The sequence below is a fragment of the Aptenodytes forsteri genome, unplaced genomic scaffold (assembly GCF_000699145.1).
Source record: "Aptenodytes forsteri isolate BGI_AS27 unplaced genomic scaffold, ASM69914v1 Scaffold172, whole genome shotgun sequence".
NCBI classification, from domain to species: domain Eukaryota; kingdom Metazoa; phylum Chordata; class Aves; order Sphenisciformes; family Spheniscidae; genus Aptenodytes; species Aptenodytes forsteri.
The window spans coordinates 13,601,629-13,618,121 of NW_008795018.1; the positions used below are offsets into that span (position 1 = coordinate 13,601,629).

At 36.4% G+C, this 16,493-nt stretch overlaps 1 protein-coding gene across 1 annotated transcript in view; it reads left to right on the forward strand.

The window, feature by feature from the left end:
* Nucleotides 1–16,493, forward strand: part of LOC103895954 (macrophage mannose receptor 1) — a 67,016-nt gene that overhangs the window by 35,273 nt on the left and 15,250 nt on the right. The window contains exons 11-23 of the mRNA XM_009275705.2: nt 441–589; nt 2,230–2,429; nt 2,929–3,053; nt 4,234–4,321; nt 5,246–5,390; nt 6,975–7,016; nt 7,138–7,301; nt 8,446–8,513; nt 10,482–10,582; nt 11,123–11,265; nt 12,006–12,120; nt 14,023–14,192; nt 15,942–16,044. Of these exons, the coding sequence (XP_009273980.1) occupies nt 441–589; nt 2,230–2,429; nt 2,929–3,053; nt 4,234–4,321; nt 5,246–5,390; nt 6,975–7,016; nt 7,138–7,301; nt 8,446–8,513; nt 10,482–10,582; nt 11,123–11,265; nt 12,006–12,120; nt 14,023–14,192; nt 15,942–16,044 (1,613 nt within the window). The remainder of the gene's footprint in view (nt 1–440; nt 590–2,229; nt 2,430–2,928; nt 3,054–4,233; nt 4,322–5,245; nt 5,391–6,974; nt 7,017–7,137; nt 7,302–8,445; nt 8,514–10,481; nt 10,583–11,122; nt 11,266–12,005; nt 12,121–14,022; nt 14,193–15,941; nt 16,045–16,493) is intronic.

The window sequence follows — 16,493 nt, forward strand, 5'->3', positions numbered from 1 at the left end:
TTAGTTTGATAATTTAGTATCATACTACTCTAGCCTCTGCTTCTGTATATTTCTCCAATAATGCTGAGATTCCTTTTCCAGTTTTGGATTTGCCTGAAACAAAAAGTCATTAAAATACAAAGGTACTAGAAACTCTCAAAAAATACAGTGGTATAACACATAAGTCATGTCAGGTTTCTTCTTTCCCACCAATTTCATGTCAGTCCGTGACTATGTCTCTTTCTTTACTGGACATCCAAAGAGAAGGCAGAATACTTTGGTATTCAAGCTTGCAAAATATCTATTATGTAATGTTTTGTTATGTGCTTTGTTCAAGTAAATCCATCCAAGCTACACTTTCAGGAAGGTACAGCAGTAATTTTGAGAAAATAACAAGCCTTTTACAGCTTTTTAAAATAAATTTAACAGTATTAATTTAACTGTTGTGTTCTTTTGAACAGGTACGAACAAGCCTATCTGACTAGCCTGATTGGGCTGAGAACAGAAAGATACTTTTGGATTGGACTTTCAGATGTAGAAGAAAAGGGAACGTTCAAGTGGGCTAATGGCGAATCTGTCTCATTTACGCACTGGAATTCTGAAATGCCTGGTAGGTATGGCTCTATACTGCTTAATGAGTCCAGTGCCCAAAATACATTGCTCACTACTTGAATTTTTTTACTTCATTCCTTAGCCCTTGCTTGATGGTATAATGACTAGTTGCTCTCAAATATATCTGGCTGCTTTCTCAAGCATGCAGTGCTGTTGCTAACTTCCTGCTTAGTGCTGAAATGAGTTTTTAACATGAGTTTGGGAAGAAACTTTAAATTGAGATCCAGTTTTTGATTTGTGTCTGTTCTGGGAAAGTCTGTGTCTGTACTACTCTGGAAGAGCAATCTCTGCAGGCATACTGCGCCCTGCTTGCAAGTCCTTGTTCAGTCATATCTCATAGTACACTTGCTCACTGCATGTTCTGAGGTGTGTGAGATCACAGCATGCATGAAGCATCTCTGGTCTTAGAGAAAATGGGATTGTAGGAAAAGACAAGAGGGCCAAGGGAAGATTTGTGTTTAATCTTTTTTTACTTAATATCTTTGCTAGATTAATTGTGATTTCCTTATTTACTAAGTTTTGTTGATGAAAACATTGCTATTTTTTTCTGTTCTAATAAATTGTGGGAGTGGGAGGTCATTTAGTCTCTGACGTGATCATATTAGAAAGGGGATGGTCGTCAGCCTTCAAGGTTCTGGTGTGTTGCATTTGCCTTTCAGGAGATCCTCTGATTCTCTTTAACTTCAGTGTCTAAATGCTGATTTGAATGTGTCGGGTGGAGTGGTAAGGCTATGCAGACCATGAAGCCAATACTGGGCCTATATATAGCAAGTTCATTTTTGAAAATCTTAGTCAAATTCGACAAATCTGAGAAACTGGCTCTAACCACATCTTCAGTTTTAGGGGAGAATTTGTTGGATCGCAGGTTACGATGTTGCTAGAGTCAGCCACTGGAGGTGATTTGATGTGAGGCCCAAATCAGTATCTCAGATATGGATGAATCACAGATTTTTTTGCCTTTTTTTTCTTCATGAATTAGAATCATAGAATCACAGAATGGTTTGGGTCAGAAGGGACATTTAAAGACCATCTAGTGTCCCCCCTGCCATGGGCAGGGACATCTTGCACTAGATCAGGTGGCTCAAAGCCCCGTTCAACCTGACCTTGAACATTTCCAATGATGAGGCATCCACAACTTCTCTGGGGATCAGGTGGTCAAAGCCCCGTTCAACCTGACCTTGAACATTTCCAATGATGAGGCATCCCCAACTTCTCTGGGCAACCTGTTGCAGTGTTTCACCACCCTCGTCGTAAAAAAATTTTCTTCTTTATGTCCAGTCTAAACCTACGCTCTTTCATTTTAAAATCATTGCCCCTTGTCCTGTCACTACAGGACCTGGTAAAAAGTCTCTCCATCTTTCTTATAAGCCTCCTTTATATATTGAAAGGCTGTGATAAGGTCTCCCTGGAGCCTTCTCTTCTCCAGGCTGAACAACTGCAACTGTCTCAGCCCTTCTTCGTAGGAGAGGTGTTCCAGCCCTCTGATGATTTTTGTGGCCCTCCTCTGGACCTGATCTAACATTAGAAACATTTTTGACTCTGTACAAAGACTTACTTTCCGTCAGGATAGAATATGAAGATTTCTAAATTCTCATGACCCCCTAACTGTTGCCTTTGTGCATTCCTGTTTACAACTAGGAAGAAAGCCAGGCTGTGTTGCCATGAGGACTGGAATTGCAGGTGGATTATGGGATGTAATAAAATGTGAAGAAAAGGCAAAGTTCCTATGCAAAGTGTGGGCAGAGGGAGTGACACCTCCACCTGTTCCTACAACAACTCCTATTCCCCGGTGTCCAGAAGGTTGGGACTCAAACAATCGTATTAGTTTCTGTTTCAAAGTAAGTATGTTGCTTATTTCTGCATTAAGGTAGTTTCTATTTGCTGCACATATATGCAATAAAAATTGGTATACATATGTCTTATGTTTCATAAGCTTATTTACAGATTATATGTAGAGGTCTTGTTCCCTTCTATTGAAATGCTCATGGTTTTGTTTATTCCGATAAAGTCTGATCTTCATGTCTGATCTTCTGATCATAATTTCCTGTTCTTTTAAGACTGAATTTCCCATTCTTTTAAGATTAAAAGTGCCTTTCTCCTAGTTGTTGTCTTGCAGCAGATGCTCCTGTCAGCAATGCAGTTTGCTAGCTTGGCTTAAAGACACTCATACTAAGCCTGTGTTTCACAGAGGTGAACACTCATAAAACTTATATTCAAAGTTCCTGTAATCCCCACAAAACAAGTTAATTGTAAGTGAATTGCTTTTGGGTAGATGATGTTTCTTGATCTTGTGATCTATATGGTCTATTTCATCTGATTGCAAAATGTTCTCTTTAGCCTTTTTCAAGAGGAGAGCAAAAGAAAACATGGCTTGAATCTCAAGAGTTTTGTCGAGCTATAGGAGGAGATCTGGCCTCCATTAATGGTAAAGAAGAACAGTATGTGATATGGCGTTCTATCGCGTGAGTATCTGTGGTGTGGTCATCCATTCACTTTAATTAACCTTTTGATCTTTCTGAAATACTTCATTTTAGGTGTATGTTTTTACTTCAGTATAAGCCAGTCTGGATTCATTATCTGCATCTGTATCAAACACATAGCAAAAAAGCACAGCTGATGACATAGCAGGAGTTGTATGACTAGTGGCAATCACCCCAGAAGCTAATGCTAGAATGAGATTGGCAAGATATTTAGTTGAGGCAACATTTATCATCTGATGTAAAAATATTTACTGTGGATTTGGGGATATTATAAAATTACCACAGATACCAGTTGTTTTCATATAAGCAAGTGTACAAATAGGGTAGCATTTGTGATATAAATCTGGTCAAGGTGTTGATTGTTTGTCATTTTTATGAACTAATCAGAAAGCAGAAGCAACTTCAGGTTCATTTTTTCCTACACAGGGAATGTGAAAAAGGTTAGTAGGTCCCTGAATTGTAAAAAAGCAGGTGTGAGATTTCTGAATGAGATCAAATACTCTTAAAAAGGTAACACTTGCAATATGACCTGAATAGACTGGGCTCAATGAACTTGTATGTACCTGTCTAACTAGGAAGCAAGACTGAAACATGACAGCCTTGCAAAATGCTAAAACCGTACTAGAATCTGAGCTATGTACTTACAGTAAGGAAGAAGTCTCAGATGCTGCATTACAACAAATTGACTCAATCAATTCAGATATAAATAGTAAAGTGTGTCTACTTGCAGACAATAATTAGCTTAAGGTGCTATTTTTTAAATGCGATTCAACTGCAAGTTGTAACTTTGTATTTGGAAACTGTTAAGTGCCTTTACAGAGAAAATGGAGAGTTGATAAATGGAGCACTGGTAGCTATTGGACCATTACACAAAAGTATTAAGCCACCTTATTTTCGGGAGTTGGATTGGATCTGGACATTTTCTTGATCAGTATTTCAATCTGTCTGAGTTAATGAATAGTGATAACAGCTAGAAGTGGTTGCATTTTAATTAATTTCCACCCTGGTGGAAATCAGCTTTAAGGATTATTTTTAGAGAAGCTTATTAATTGTTGTGCATGATAGATTATTAAAAATATTGTAATGTCCTTATTAGTTTTGGTTTTATGTTTAAACTTCTTATAAACGGGACATTTATTGTTTTGTTTTGTTTTGTTTTTAGGAACAATGGCTATTACCACCAGCATTTCTGGATGGGCTTATATTACTTGAATCCTGATGATGGCTTTGTTTGGAGTGATGGATCTCCAGTGAGTGATTTAATTTTCCACAGCTGTTATTTTGCATTCCCTGTGCTTCTCAAGTGTGTGTGGTGTATGTGTTTCTGTGTAATTTTATGCTTAATCATAACCCTCTACTGTGTCATGATCTCTTTAGGAAAGCTTATGAATAGCAATTTCATGGCTTGATTTTTTTGGCTAAAACATACTGATTTTTGATAAGAAAATGTGCCTTGAATCAACAAGAAAATTAAATTCATGTAGACTAAAAGGATGTTCTTATAAATGCAAGGATTTTTTTGAGTAAAATAGTCTATCTTTAATATTTCTCTTCTTTACTAATTGTATCTTTATCTGAATTGGCCTACATTCCATGGAGCTGAAGGAAGTTGTTTTATGCTGGTGACTGTACTTTAGGCTAAGATATAAAACTGTAGAAACAAAAGTGGTTTTGGAGATGTCAGTGTCTTTCATGCAAGGTTGGTCAAAATATATTGATGGAAGTTTACCGTACAGAAAACTGAAATGAATTTATACAGGAAAATTAGACTAGCAGTAATATTTTTCTGAGAAAAATGCCAATATTTTCGTTATGTCTCAATAATGTCCTACTATTTTACTCATACAGGATATTGACTTAATTTAATATCAACAAGTAGCATGCCCCATCATTGTTATTAGATGAATTTTACAGAATTTAGGTCCTATAAAAATGTCAATATTCTTCCAAATGTGATTGGAAACAACTGTTATCTAAGCTGCAGTCCACTTGCAATCTGAAAAAAAGTTTGAAATGTCAGCATTTGCAGGGGGAGTTTCTGGTTTCCTCTTATCTAAGTTTTTAAACTGACAGTAGGAACAAATTGTAGGCCTGTGATTTGATGCTGTCTCCTCCCTCTCTCCATTATTTTCTTTCTATATAACAGAATCTTCACAAAACTTTTTCTGTCATAGGTGAGGTATGAAAACTGGGGCTTTGGAGAACCCAATAATTATCAAGGAATTGAACTTTGTGCAGAGATCAGTGGTGATTCCAGCATGCTTTGGAATGACAGGCACTGTGATTATCTATATGGATGGATTTGCCAGATAAGAAAAGGTATTGCTTACTCCTGTGTATTAGTATAATAAGAAAAGATTCTCAGTTTATTTTTTCCTTAACTTTAAGAAATAAAAAATTTCAAAAACCTGTTTATCAGAATGGTTCCCTGTGAAATATGAAATATCAAAGTGGTATAAGGATTTCCATGTCTTCAATGCATTTAAAGATACAGAGCCTTTGGTGCCCTGCTGGGATTTCTCACTGTTCTTTCTCTCTGATTTCGGAAGGGGAAATGTGATACTTGAAAAATAGGAAATGTTACTTTGAATATTCACATTCACATTTGACTTTTCATTTAGAGAACTTCATGCCTTCTCTGACAAATCCTATTTTGGAATTTTTTTTCTGAGTTGAGTTTCAAGTTATTAGAAAATAGTTTGCAAATCAGTTCACATACTTGAATTTTTATGTGTGAAAACTCCCTCCTTTACTTGGCTCAGGTACAATTGTCACCTAACTGAATCTGTAATTGCAAGATGGAGCCTGGTTTCGAGATGATACTTTATTTTGCTTTGACTGGGTTTTATATTCATATGTTGGTTTCCTGCTAAATTCTCTTGAGATCTGAGTTAGGATGCTTTTTATTTTCTGAAGACATCAAGACAAAATTTATAATTTAGGGAACTCTTGAGTTCCAGAAGCAGTGCATCTACCTAAGTTTGAGTATTTTAGAACGCGCTCATTTAAACATTTTACCACATTCTTATACTGGGAGGGAGGGGAGCCAAATAAAAATGCTGCATTAGATTATTGTCAATAAAGTACCCAGCTCTGCTTTATATTAGTAAAAGAATTTCTTAGGCAGAGGATTTTTTATTAAATGCCAGTATCTGTGAAATTAAATATATTTTAGCACAAAATAAATTGGTAAACCTATAAAGACAGAGATCTCCTGTATTAGAAATTGTTTTCTTGAGGTGCTAATGATGCCATCCAGGATGCCATCTCCATGATGCCATAGCGAAAACAAACATGGGAGTTCTTTAGCCTGAAGTCTTCTTTTCAGAAAGGAGCAGTTAATTTCTTGGGATCTTTTCCAATGAGATTTTATCTAGGGAAATTTTTAAGATCCAGATAGAAATTCTTCTGAACCAGAGACAGACGGAAAAAAACTCACTCTGTAGTAGCTAGGGCACCATGGAAGAAGATAACCCAGCCTGCATTCCTGCTGCCTCTGGTTTAAGCCAGAATTCATGTATATGTGACCTGGGGAAAGGAGGGAGAGGGACATACAGAACTGTCTTAATAGAGTTAATGCTTTGGGACATAAGGTTTTCTGCATCCAGTGAATACCAAAAATAATTACTTAATTCAGGTAAATTTCAAGGTTTTTTATAATACCTTGCACATTAGGAATAGCTCATATTTAGAGCCTCAGGGAACAAGAATATGTATTTAAAATTGAATAGTGTACCAAAAATAAGAGATTTAGGCTATTTAGTTCCTTCTAGTTTTTGGTGTTAGATCCATTACTAACTGTAAAATTTAATGTCAATAGAAAAACATGCCTATCAATCATAGTAAATATTTTCTCTTACAGCAGAAAGTGTACAATCATAATAAATATTTTTTTTCTTACAGGTGCAAGTATAAAACCTGAACCAACAGAATCTCCTGCACCCAGTAAGTGTTATTGCTATTACTATTTGTGTGTGTGTAAGTCTAAAAGCATTTTTAAAATTTTACTAATAAGAATGTCTTGTATCTCAGGAACAATATAGTTAGCTTACCATTTATCTTACAGAATACAAGACTACTGAGGATGGATGGATTATACATGAAGACAAACAATATTATTTCAGCACGGAGAGTGTTCCTATGGAAAAAGGTCGAGAGTTCTGCAAAAGGAACTTTGGAGACCTTGCCGTCATTCAGAGTGAAAGTGAAAGAAAGTTCCTCTGGCGATATGTAAGAAAAATCATTAATAGTATGGAATAAATCATCCAAAACAAGTGAGCATGGGCACAAATCCTTTTCACCCTGGTGTTCTCCCTACAAGTTTTATGATAGTGAAATTACAGTAGCATTAAGCCAGATTAATATGGAGAAAAAACTCAAGTCTTTTTGTAGATTGTTTCATAGCTGAGACAAGGACAATTTTGGTTTGGTATTTTGTATAGAAATAAGCACAGTAAGCATTAAACAGATCATTACCTGTGTTTTCTATTCCGTGTGGCAGTTACACCACATTATATCTATCTGCAACTGGTAATGTGCTAAGGTAAATCTTAATGCTTACTTTTAATTGATCTGTGGCTTCATTTTAGCAAGAAGTATTATACTTGTGAGCTACGATTCTGTAAGGCAGGTGAGTTAACTGATAGTAATGTTTATCAAAAGATAAACTCAAGGTATCTTAAGTGGTGGATCAAAACAGATATTGGCTTACATGCAACACTCAGAACATTGGCTTTTGATCTTGTCAGTGTATCTGGGATGTAGTCTACCTAGCAGCCTCTTTTTGGTCCTCAGGTTTGCCCCTTTGCCTCCTTCTCCTTGTGGAGAAAATATAATTATGTAGGAAGAACAACTTGAGGCATGGATTATGCCATGAGAAAAAGCTTTTAAATGATATTTCCTAGGTGGCTGGGGTTGGTTGCCTGTTTATACTGTCTTGAGGCCAACTTCTTTTAATCAAGAATGTGCTGAAAAGTCAGATTTGAACTACATAAAGCTTTTCCTGAGCTGGTTGAAGAGTGGCAGTGAGATGACACAAGGGCCTATATCAATTTATATCCAAATTGTAGGAAGGCTTGTCCCTTGCAAGAAATTTGTCAGATGATGTCCACTGCAGAAACTGTGCAAGAGGTGCTGATTTCAGTGACTTTCAAGTAAGACTGTGAGAATTGTTGATACAGTGACCACACTTTTGGCCAATGGTGAAGTTTGACTGTGGACTGTCACTTGTAAGCTGCTTTAACTTAAGTGTTGTAGCTAGAGAATATAGTAATTCATATCCTCTGTCAGTCAGATGTATATTACTCATTATTAACATAATAGATTTTGATGATAAAAAGAGGATATTTATACAATTTTAATCTTTACATTCTAGATCTTGAAAAATGGCAAAGAGGATTCATATTTCATTGGGTTACAACTGAGTGTTGACCAACGGACAAGGTAGGCCAACTAAAACCATCAAGCTTGCATTGTGCTTTAAAATAAAGAAATCTACTGAGCAGAGCAAAAATAATGAAGTGTTTGAATGAAATTGTGGCCTGTCAAAGCAAATGAGAATGTTTGTCTTCTGAATTCTGTGGGATTTTCATACTTAGTGTTTTTTGATTATGAAGGTTGTAAAAATGTATTGTGTAGTAAATATACTACAATGTGCCATTATATTTAATCCACTTCTTTAAAAATTCCATTTCTGTTGTTAGGCATTCTCACTATACTAATACTACTGTTATTCTATATTTGATTATAGCAGGAAAAAAGCTTGATCTGAATTTTGCCCTCAGCTGTTGTCTGCCTTGTCCATACTCCAATAAAATATAGCTAATATAAGGAATTTTAAAAAAGTATTTCCTGTTGATACTGGTGAAATTTTTTCTTCGTAGAAGACCAATTCCTTTTCAAGTAAATGGAATTTCTCCTTGACACCACTGGAAGCTAGAGTAGATCCATAAATCCTAAAATTTGACTTATTCTTTAACAATATAAAAGCATTAACTTTGTTTTTACAAGTTTACATCAGGTCTATTAGATTTGGAAAGTTCTGCTTTACTGTTTGTTTTAAGATTTTGTAGTCTGTAGGACCAAACAAATTAACTCAATAGGGCATGGATTTTCAAAGGACATAGCTAGTTTTGAGTCTTAATTTAAACATGGTTGTATTCTCAAGTGGTTTAATTCCTTATTAGTTTAGCTCCAGATTATCCAGGAGAAATACTGCATGTTTCCTAAATAGAATTCACCCAAAGCTAGCAGAAAAATTGCACTGCAGATAATGTATTTTGAATTTTTATTCAGGAATTCTAGTTTCCTTTATTTCATGATTTATATTGAAAATATAAATAGATGCCCCAACTCAAAATATATAAGATTTTTGGTAAGTAAAAACATTCTTTTTCCCCTCCTTAACTGTTGGGAACAGACTGTAATAAAGGGAAAAATGCAACCTGTTTTCTTTTTGTAGAACAAAGATAGCTGTTGCCATTATATAACTTCAGATTTTCTGCAAGCTTTTCTGAATGTCAGCATGCAGCACCATATTGATTTTTACATGTGATGCTAATTTAGGCCTGGATTCAGTTCAGTCTGGGTCTTGAAGTGCCTAGAGAGATGCCTGGTAGTTCTTCGTTCTCCTTATAGTCCACAGTGACAATGAAGACCCTCCAGAGGATAATTAGGATGTTAGGTGGGCCAGGTCACCTTCTGAAAATGAGGTGTGTCTGCCATTCCATTGTGTTTGCAGGGACCCTAAGATGAATATACTCTTAAGTGAAGTACCTTGTGTATGTGCCTGAAGGGTGAACCTGGGCACCTCTGTCACTTGCAGTCCAATAGGAATATGTCTCCTAATAAGTGTTTGGTTGCCTGGTTATGATTTTGTTCTTTACTGTTTAATCTACATGGATGTACAACTTTTTCGATGTTTGTATTTTACCTTATGGTAAGGCACATTGTCACAGGAATTTCCTTGTAAGTGGTTTGTCATACCCTTTTCCTCTGCATGGGGGAAAGATCAAGCATTTTACCAGTGTTAAATAAAATCTTTTATCTCTGTGATAGGCACAGGGAATGTATGTCTTGGGGGAAATGGTGAGCATCTGTGCGCTCTCATGCTGAAATGATGTCTGGCTTTCATGTTGGCTTGAATGATTATTTTGAGTATTGTCCTATCAGTTGCAAAAGTGTCAGCATATTGCTTAAATGCAGAGTAAACACAACTTCGACACATACCCTATGTCTTTGCGCAGAGAGTAAGTTTAGTGCAATTAGCAAAGAGGCAAACTGGTCAAAAAACCTTGTACACCTTAAACCATGAACGGCTATATTAAACATATTGCAAAATTACTTTTTGTAACATGGAAGCAATTCTATTTGTATGTTAAAGAAGTGTTTTGTTGGATTGTTTTTCTTAAGCTGGATGGATGGCACTCCAGTGAATTATTTGGCATGGGCACCACATGAACCTAACTTTGCAAATAATGATGAAAACTGTGTAGTTATGTATAAGAATTTAGGTGAGTTTTGTATGTTTGTTCCTGAATTTCATTATTTGTGTGTTTGTGTCACAATATTTTTTTTCTTCTGAGGCACCCCTTCCCCTCTTTTATTTGTTCTTTTGCACAATTTTGTTGTGCAAAAAAGTTGCTTCCTTTTAGAAGGAGACCGTAGTATTATATTCAGGACTTAATAGTTTTGTGCTCTTGTGTTTACCTTAACCTTCCCCCTAGCATGGGAAAGCTCTGATCAGGTCTGTGGTTGTGTTTGCTATACAACTGCTTTATATTTTTTATTAAAATTGGCCTAATGTGCCACTATAAATTTGGTATTTCTAGTACCTGGTTCTACACTGCTTTTAACATTCTGTAATTACAGTGTGTATAAAGTGACATATTTATCCTAGATGCTGATATAGAATGATAATAAACTGAGAGACTCTGAGGATTTGATCTTATCGTTCAACTAAAAGCACTTTCTGTAAGAAAGAGTGAAATTGATTTCCATGTAAGCAGCTCTGGATGTGGTGTCATGCAGTTCCCCATTTATCTTACATTCAGGATTTTGGAATGATATAAACTGTGGTTATCCAAATCCCTACATATGTGAAAGGCACAACAGTTCCATTAATTCAACTGTTCCTCCAACAACATTTTCAACTCCAAGAGGATGTCATCCAACTTGGCTTTCCTTTCATAATAAGGTACCATAACAAATACAGTGCATGTTGGATGTTTGGCAAAACATTAAATAGAAAACAAGGGAATTATTTAGTAACATTGTTTCTTATTAAAGTAAAATATTATTTTTTTTTGCAGAGAGCTGGTTGATGCCTGCATGCTTTTCTTTGTTTGCCCATCCACTGTTTTGCAGTAAAGGTGCTTTTTTGATGCTTCTAATGAAGTGGCAGATGAGCATATTCAGTTGCAGTTGGCAAAAGTCATTCTGTAGTCATCTCTTCAAACCTTTTGATATGCATTTCCTAAAGAGTTTAGACAGAGTTCCTGAAGTATTGATGCTTTGATCTTGATGTTTTTTAACAAAACCATAATGCTTTTTCAGTACTGAATACATTTTGTCTTCCTTAACTTTACTAATGTGGTATGCTTTGTAGAGTCAAATAAACAAACAGGCAGACTAACATCAGTCATGTATAACTTACCACTGTTAGCTGACTGTCTAGAAAAAGTCAGGTTTTGCTTATTTTCTAGGGATTTTGGATCAAATCTAGTATGTGTCTTGTTGAACAAAACACTTTCTTGAGACCTTCAATTTCATATAGAACAAGCACAAAAACCTCATTTTAAGCTGAATGTGGTTGTTTCAGATAAATGCATTATTTTACTGCCTTTTCTCCATCCTGCTTTGCTTAAAGCAGTGGTTTTCAATCTGTGAGGGATATTGGAGTAAAGATAATATATAGAGAATTTGTTCATGTTTTAGTGTTACAAAATATTTGGATCTACAGAAGATGAACGTGTCACTTGGCATGCTGCACGAACAGCTTGCATGAATTTAGGAGGAAACCTGGCCACTATCGCTAATGAACAAGTGCAAGGTACTGTGTATAGTTTTGTAGCAACTAGATGAGATGACATTTAGTCTTTACAGGATGGCTGTTGTATTTGTGTGAATATGGACAGGATTTGAATAATGACTGCACATCTGATTTTTGTTCCAAAACATACAATTTTTTGAAATTTACAATGAAGTCTTCACCTGAATCTACCAAATTTTAATGTTGGCTTAGATATATATATACATATATATTGTCCTGGCAGCCAAAGTAGTGCTTTTTCTGCTTACACATGATGCCAGCTGGACCCAGCAAGTTCCATTCCAAATGATGTCGTTTCACTAGGTGGCATTAACTCACTGCATGGCTTTCCTATTAACTCAAGCAGAACACCTTTAGGTTCAGAACTTGCTGTCTCTGGGCAGCTTGGGGCAGAGGTTTGACTGCTTATATACCTACCCACAACTCACCACATAGGTGTACCATTCTTTTCACTAGAGGAGCTTATTTTAATGAACCTAAGAGCTGCATCCCTGACTGGGGAGATGAGCAGAGGGAAATTACCTCATGCTTGAATAAACATGGCACACATTCAAATTAAAAATTGGGGAAAATTTTGATAGATGTTAGTAACACCGTCTTTTTAGAAATATTGTTTTATACCACAATGATGAGAAACAGATGTTGCACAACACATACTGTTTGTGAACTCAAAAGAGCATACTGAAAAATCAACCATTCTAAAACAAGTCTGTGTTGTAGTCTGAGCAATTAAACAGTTTAAATTTAGACTGCTGACATGAACTTAGTACTACTTATGTTTTCCACATGTGAAGAGATGGAGACTCAAAGTTTCACTTTTCAAACATAGTTAAATTCTTATCCAACATAATTTCTGTAGTACAGATTTCAGGTGGTTCATGCACAAGGCTTGAATTCTAGGTAAAAGAGAAATGAGCAATAAGGCTATTAGTACAAAACTATTGTTATTGCTGGCAGTGTAGGCATAAAGGCTTGAGTTCCTGTTACAGTTTCTGGCAGAACAGCAATGCTAACATTTGGCAAAGAAATCTACAGGTTTCATTTCTGGAAGTGTAAGTTGCATTCATTTTAAAAGACTAAAGAAAGGTGAACGGTTGATAGACCAGACAGAAATTCATCTATTGTTTGCAGAGAAAAGTAAGCTCATAACAATGACTGTAGCAGTTGGCAAAAGCCATGATATGTTCATTTTATCACAGCATTTGATGTATTGTGGATTAGCGGGTTGATGAATGCCAGCTGACCTAGCCTGCTCTATTTGTGAGCTAGCCACGCTAGCTGACACACAGGTACCTTCCTGGACTGCACAAAGCTGTGGTAATTGATTTGCTTGTGATGAATAGTTCTGTTGAGACTCATTTTAAGCACGTCGCTTGTGCATTCTGCTCCCTGCTAAGACAGTGCAGGCTATGGCCCAGGTGTTCCAGGGAGAGAAGAAACACTCTCACAGTTCTTTAACAGCACTACTTGTGCAGATGCACATCGTAGGTGCTCAATGGTGCTGTCTGTATGATGCCATTGGGGGGTAACCACTCTGGTGGGATTATCAAAAATGTATGTGATCTACATGGCTGTATATTTCTAAGTCAATTGTGAGACTAGGATTCAAAAATGTCTTGAGATGTTATAAAAAGCATTTCTGTCATGCTTTTGGGATTCACTCCAGTGCCAGGTTAGATACTTAGCTGAAGTATTTTGCCCAAAGCCACAGTTACATATCTGGTTCCCGGTTCATTAAACTCAAAAGTCACCTTCTTTTCATCTTACCTGCTTGTGTTGTCAGAATGAAGTGTTCTGTATTTCAGAAAAAATATTTAATATCACCAATCTCAGTGAGGCCAGATATTTCAATTGTCCTTCATTAAAAGTATTTCTCTTTTTCTTTGCCTTTTTTTACTCTAGCTTTCCTCACCTTCCATATGAAAGATTTTGTTACTGATACATGGATTGGATTAAATGATATAAATCATGAACTGAGGTTCCTGTGGACAGATGGATCAGGAGTTTACTTTACAAACTGGGCCAAAGGCTTCCCGTCAGGACATATGGATTTATACTCATATGATGGTCAGGTAAGTAGCAATCACAAATTGTTCACTGAAATTTGATTTTAGATTGCATTCACGCATTGTTGGGATTTGAGACATGTTACTGCTTGACTTACTACTTTCATACTTTTATACATGTCAGATATAAATCCAAATAAAGTAGAATGGTTTTGAGCCCTTGGGAAGTTGCTGTATTAGCTGGTGACAGGATCTGTGGAGTGCTCATACAAAGGCTGGTTTCAGATTTCAGTTCTCTGTGTCCGTGAAGGCTACGTTGCTTCTGTGTTCACCCCGTGTTCTCTCATAGGCTCTGGTAAAGAGGACACTGGGATTCCTGCCTCATGGCATTTGCCCGAAAAGCACACTGAATGAGCACATCCTCCTAGTCCTCTGACCGCAGTTGTGCCTGAACTTAGCAGGTTTCTCAGTTGGCATGTAGCTTGCAAGGGGCACTTAGAAACATTCCCCTCAAACAGCTATGTCTTACATAGAAGCAAATTCTGTCAGTCACATTTGTGGAAAGGACATGCTTCTATAAAAAGACAGCCATTCAGTTTAAAAAAAAAAAAAAAAGAAAACCACTTCCCCTATTTCTCTGTCATACAAACTGATCTGATAGGTCATAGAGTTCCTCTCTCTGATCTTATGTGTTTAGATAGTTCTGTGCTATGGAACTACAGCACATTATAGTACTAGCTCTGTTTCTCTTGAATGCCATTTTTAATGTAGAAATCTTATTTTTATGTATAAAGTCCTTTTTCCTGTTTTTGAAAGTAGCACCTCTGAGCTTCTTATCTCTAATGGAGGGAGAAAATTTGGGAGAATTTGGAGTTCAAAAGAGAAAGCATCTTTAAAATGTTACTTCTGGGAGGAAGAATATATATTTTTCTCCTTTTATGAAAAGTAGTAGGATTTCTATGAAGCCTTCTGTGAAAACTTACAAAATCCCTATTTTGTAAATTTCAGATTTATTTTTAAGTTTACTTGACCTTAGCAAAAAATAAGTTATCATAGTTAATACAAAATACTATGCAACTGTTCAGTTTGAAAGGTTTAAATCTTAATGCATTTCACTCACAAATGAAGTGTTTCTCTGTGCATCTCCTCCTGGACAGCAAAACCAAAGAAGTAAATAGAATAAAATAAATACGGATGCTTCATTGCACAAAACCATTTGTACACATGCAGTCTTTTGCATTCATCACTGTTTGTTTGATATGTGCTAACATAGGTTCTAGCTATTGTGTTCATGTCAGAGAAGTTGAAATGTCACTGTAAGGGTGGTACTGACAGATCAATGGTTGCCTTTGGGCAGGAGCAGTTCTAATTTTGCTGTGTGTACTATTACAGCTTGCAGCAATAAATTTGAAGAGATTGATATGTCAGAAATGTTGCATTGCCCATTGAGGGTCCATGTTTTTTTCTGGGGCAAAGTTAACCAGTCTTTTCTACAACAGTTGATTTCACTTCTCTTTAAATTGTCTGTGGCTTTCCTTCTCTCCACGCTGTATGCCTGGAGATATAAGAATACCAGAATTTCTCTGGTCTGCTTATCCACTCCAGTGTTGCACAAGAGAGAGCAACATTAAGAAATTTGTGAAGTTCAACAGGAACAGAACCTCCACATCATAAAACTTATGCTGTTAAATGTTACAAGAATACGAGAGTAAAACTACAGCGTTACTTGTGTCTGAAGATGTAAAAGAGGGACGAAAGTTTCGTATTTGCTTTTTCTAGCTATTTGTAACCGATTTGATATCTTTTTTCCTCGAGGCTGATTGTGTTGTCATGAGAAACAGTCCTGTTAAGGAAGCAGGGAAGTGGGCTGATGAGAGTTGTGATAACAACAGAGGATATATATGCCAAATTAATGCAGGTACTTGTCTTTTCAGTTAAAACACAATCAAACCTTATGGTTTTTCAGGGAATTGCTTGGGTGTGTGGATTTCAACATCATTTCACTTCCAATAAAGATACATCCACAAATTGTTTTTCAGGCAGGAACACAAGGGTCATATGTGTCAGAGGTCCAGTTAGAGTCACTACTCTCAGCTGACCCTTCCCAGTAACTGCCATGTTGCTACCTTCCTGACCTGGAATTTGTATCTGCATCTTTGTGTTTAGTATGACCCTTGACGTGATGTTTGTTCCATGATTTTGTCTGTCATTTTCTGAACACATTGGCTTTCAAAACATGTTCTGGAATATACTGGCTTGTACATGTAGCATGAACTGTCTGGACTGCGACTGTAACTCACCCACACCGAAATTGAGCTAATTCACCTCTAAAAAGGAAATTAAAAAGCATTGAAAACCTGGATTTAA